At 37.9% G+C, this 4,931-nt stretch overlaps 1 protein-coding gene across 1 annotated transcript; it reads left to right on the forward strand.

The window, feature by feature from the left end:
* The first annotated feature begins 3,068 nt into the window (after nt 1-3,068).
* Nucleotides 3,069-4,293, forward strand: LOC149792388 (uncharacterized). Its single transcript, XM_089970970.1, has one exon. It carries the CDS (start codon nt 3,084-3,086, stop codon nt 3,789-3,791), a length of 708 nt encoding a protein of 235 aa, XP_089827096.1. The 5' UTR covers nt 3,069-3,083; the 3' UTR covers nt 3,792-4,293.
* The last annotated feature ends 638 nt before the right edge of the window (nt 4,294-4,931 follow it).

Genomic DNA, 4,931 nt, shown 5'->3' on the forward strand with positions numbered 1-4,931 from the left:
CGTTCTTCTGCTAGAAACGATGTGAAAGTAGATCGATGGTTTTGTGACCATTATGCTTATCTTTTGTCTCAAGCTAGGAAACGTAGTGTCCATCAATGGCCTAATGATTTCCAACAGTGGAAATCACAATTTCATTCACAACGTTGTCAGCCCTGTTCAAAGTAGATTGTAGATTGAGAAAAAAATGTTTGTGATTTGAAAAAATTGTTTGATGTTATAGTGTTGGATTATTGTTAAAAAATGTTAGAAATGTTGTTGTTTAGTGTTAAGTGATTTTTGAATAAAAAATGTTGTGTTTGGAAAAAAATGCCTTTGTCTTTTGTTTAGCTATAAGAATGTTGGATTGATGCTCTTTCATTTCTTACTATCCCTCTCATGACACTCACTGAACGTTGCGACTCGAAAACCGTGTGGGGGATGTTTTCCTTCACGTCCGCGCTTTGACTTTAAGAACCGGGGTTGTTTCCAGTCTAACCATCCATTGTCGACTCATCCTCCTACGAAGATGTGCTCCAAACTAGCTAAGCTCAACGAAGCCTACGTGAATTTGCATAGGGTCAGACACAGTCTGATACCGAAGCCAGAAGAAATAGAGAATGTGAGAATGTTAAAAATCACTGAAGACCTGATAGAAGAGCTCTTCAGAGAAGAAATGAACAGGGAAAAAGAAGAATGGACAGAGAAGTACAGACTTCAGAGACAGCAGCAACAGCAGCAACAGCAGCAGCAACAACCTGAAGCTGACAGAGGCTTTGTAGATTGCCGTATCGACACCAAAGAGTTCTTCTTCTCTTTCCGAAGAAGCAGACCTATCGCCAGAAAGTCTATCCTCAGAGGACATCGCATTCTTAGAAACTAAAAAAGAATGCCATAGCAAACAAAAAAAACAGCCCTTTTCAGGGCTACCCCAAAACTCTAGAAAAGAAATAGCTATTAATTTGCCAATGTGTATAGGTAGAGTAGTGTGAATATAAACACTAACTCTTTCTTAAAAAATGTGAGGGTATGTGTTTGTGTATAGGATTGTGTGTTTGTGTGTTAGTAAGTGATAAAGTAGGTTGGTGAGGATAGTAAATTAAAATTATGTCTTTTTTGGTGTTTGAGGTGTATATTTGGGGTTAGATTGGGTTGCTTTGCTTATGTGGATAGTCTATTGAAGTGATTTATAAAAAATTTTACAATAGTGATGGGTAGCATAAAAAAGTGAGTGAGTGTTTCTTTTAGGTCCGCGCGTTGTTGTTGTTTTTTTTGGTCATGATCTAGGTAAGATCAATTTTATGTTATTAGGGGGATGTTTTCCATCACGTCCGCGCTTTCACTATAAATTGAAACTCGCTGGGCAGTCTAGCTAACCTTGTTGATTGATCAACACTGCCAGAAGAATGAATAGCAGAATAGTGAAACTGTTAGAACTCCAGATGCACCTGGAATATGCCAGGCGCATAGTAAACGAACTATCAGCGGAGGCTATAGTAGAAGAAGCAAGAGTAAAGAAGGAAGAGGAGGAGAGAAGAGAGAGGGAAGAAGAGGAAAAGAAAAGAGAAGAGAGGATGTCGTTCAATATTCCCGAGACAGAGGATTGGGGTGTTGAAGCGAATCATCCTCCCTCTGCGCTCCCCAGAAGAAAGGTGAAAGAAGACTGGGGAAGAAGATGCGTGTGTGGCGCCAGGCCAGGAAGGTGCAACCATTAGATAGGTGCATCAGGAGTTAAAAAAAACAGCCCTTTTCAGGGCTACCCAATACTCTAGAAAAGAAATAACGATCAATTTGCCAATGTGTGTAGGTAGAGTAGTGTGAAAATAAACACTAACTCTTTATTAATAGTGGAAGTGTATGTGTTTGTGTGTTTGTGTTTGTAAGAGCTCTGGTATGTTTGTGTGAATAGTAGATTATATGTTTTTTTATTGTTTCTTAGCGCATGTGGAGAGTATAGTTTGGGTTTGATTATATGAAATGAGAAAAGTGGGGATGTTTTCTTTCACGTACGCGCGTTGATGGGTCATGATCTAGGTAAGATCAATTTTATGTTTTTAGGGGATGTTTTCCATCACGTCCGCGCTTTCACTATAATAAGCCACCACGTTCGTCGTTCGAACCATTTTACGGAATAACGGAAAGAAAATGGTAGCTGTAACAGAATTGTTTAACCAGTTGAAAGACATTTGGTATTGGATGGTGGATGGAGCTTATGCAGTGGAAAGGATTGAACGTGAATGGAAGTATGAAGTAACCAGGGATTTTGTAAGAAGGCAAGTGACAAACCTAAAATCAGCCATGGATCTGGTGGCAGAGATGATAGAAGAAGAAGTAAAAAGACTAAGAGGCTTTATAGATCCAGAATATGTAAAGATTGGTCACTTGAAAGAAGCCATGGATAATGTGCTAGAAGTCAGGTGTTTTTTGGAAGAGGTAATGGAATGGACAGAGTGGTCCTTTGTCAAAAAAGGCCTAGACCAGCTTAAGAAATCGGAACAACTTATGAGAAAAGTAATGGAGGAAGAAGTGAAAAAGATCAAAGACAAGTGGAATAAAGAACGAAAGGATAAGGAAAACTTAAAGGAAAAAGAGGCCTTTGACAAACTCAACAACAATTGAATCAAGATACAAGAGAAGTTCAGGGCTATGGGTCACCCAGACTGGTTACCTGAAAAAGAAAAAAGGAAGAACAAAGGAATTTGGGGAAAGATTAGGGGATGGATGAGGAAATGGAGGAAATAGAAGAAGCAGAATAAACCCAAAGGCCCTTTTCAGGGCCAGCCATATTTCTCGAAAAGAGATAGCCTTTCCATTGCCTACCCCTTTTTTAAAAAAAAATTTTTTAAATTTAAAAAAAAAATCCCATGTTAAATTCCCCTTGTCCGTAGAGTGACCCACGATTTATTGCCATGTTAAATTCCCCTTGTCCGTAGAGTGACCCACGATTTATTCCCATGTTAAATTCCCCTTGTCCGTAGAGTGACCCACGATTTTTCGCCATGTTAAATTTCCATTGTCCGTAGAGTGCCCTAGGGGTGTTTTTAATGCTAATTCCCATTGTCCGTAGGGTGCCCCCCTTTACTACTCTTGATAGAAAGGATAACGGAATGACTACACAGGAAGCACTGGAAGTGTGTGAGAAGATTCTTGCTGAACCCATTCCTGAATATGGATCTGACGAGGAGGACGAGGCCGAAGAAAAATATAGAGAGGAGTTTAAGGAACAACTGAAAAATATTCAAACAGTTGGGATGCGACATACCGTAGGAAGGTCTATCAATCTGGGAACTTCTCTGAGGACTTCAACGTTAAGAGGCTCCGCGCGATTTGATTTAAATGCAGCCGGAGAAACTGCAAACAAATTGCAACACTCCATTGGAAGAAGTTTGAAAAGGATCCTGGGAAACACATATCGAGAAACCAATAACGATACAACGCCAGAAGAGAAAGAGGAATTCCAGAAAATGCGACAAACTTACCAGAAAATGTATAGGAAAAATGAGGACCCGTTGCCAGATCCAGCAAGATCGTTCCGCCATTTGCGTGGTGCCCAGTCAAGTTTGTGGAGGAGAATCAAGAGCAAAAACTTGGAGAGAAATTTACCAGGCATTGATGAATCGAAGGCAGATTTCTCTAGATCGATGCCTATTGTACGGGAAACGGACCTTGATGAGAACGTAATTAACCAAATACCAGGAACTGGAACAATGGGACGCAAGCTTGGACGGAGACTTACGCTGATGCACATGATAGCAAAAGAGAACGAGTCTGGGAGAAGACAGTCGTTGGATATGAATAACGTTCAATACATCTAACATCATTTTGGATTTTCGCCACTCACTTAATCAAGAAGATGTGGACTTTTTTAAACTTTTCATCGTTAATTTCGAACGTAATATTTTATTAGTCGTAAGGCATTACTAAGCAGAATAAATATTAAGTTTACATAGATTTTGTTTCATATTCAGCGCACTGCGTCAATCCAACTAAGAATTATAAACATAAAAACTGGCCGCACAAGGTTTGTCATATATTTGTGTTGATGTGTTGTTACGTATTCCGATAATTTGTATCCCCACTAACTTTACTATAATGTTGGCACATGTGGCAAAGTTGAAGGTTGGTGATTGATGCGTGATGTTTTTTTTTTTTCTTTTTTTTTTTGTGTGATGATGATCATGTGTTAAACACCAAGAGTTAGTTATTAATAGCTACGTTTCTCTGGTTTTTTAACATTATAAGAAAGTGATGCCCGTATCAATTATTTTACCACATGTTCGCTTTTCGTCATTAAAGTGAATTTTCTTGCCTATTGAAGGTTCTGTGTTGCCGTCAAAACTGTTCATTCTTATCTTTTGGTATGCTTGACTTTGTTGTAAAATCATTTCACGTTTACAAAACAGTCAGTCGTCCATCGGTGTGTCCCCAACACATGTGTATCAATAACTGATTAAATTTGCTATCTCCCTTTATATATATATATATATATATATATATATATATATATATATATATATATATATATATATATATATATATATATATATATATATATATATATATATATATATATATATATATATATATATCTGTGTGTGTGTGTGTGTGTGTGTGTGTGTGTAAGTTCATTGAAAATTAAACGTTGCATTTAGTTGCAACCCACAATGTTATTCGTTCATAACACTTTCTTCAATTTTATGTGCTTGTCAGTAATACAGAAAAAGTAACCATTTTGTTTTATGTTAACGTTTTCAGAGGTATTCGGAAATTGTCCACGACCTGATATTATTTCTCCGGTTTGTTGCCCGTACGACATAATACTACTTGTGAAATAATCGTATTGGCTGTTTGTACACGTTAGTCACACGTATTTGCTGTTTGTACGTATACAGTATAAACACACTCGCAGTTGTATGTGCATAGTGACATTGCTTTCGGTGCAGTTGTTGTCTTTT

This window comes from Sinohyriopsis cumingii, chromosome 9 (assembly GCF_028554795.1).
Source record: "Sinohyriopsis cumingii isolate HCF-2022 chromosome 9, ASM2855479v2, whole genome shotgun sequence".
Classification (NCBI taxonomy): domain Eukaryota; kingdom Metazoa; phylum Mollusca; class Bivalvia; order Unionida; family Unionidae; genus Sinohyriopsis; species Sinohyriopsis cumingii.

Excerpts from the sequence above, each read along its gene's own strand:
- LOC149792388 (XM_089970970.1), top strand. The coding sequence starts at position 3,084 with ATGACTACACAGGAAGCACTGGAAGTGTGTGAGAAGATTCTTGCTGAA.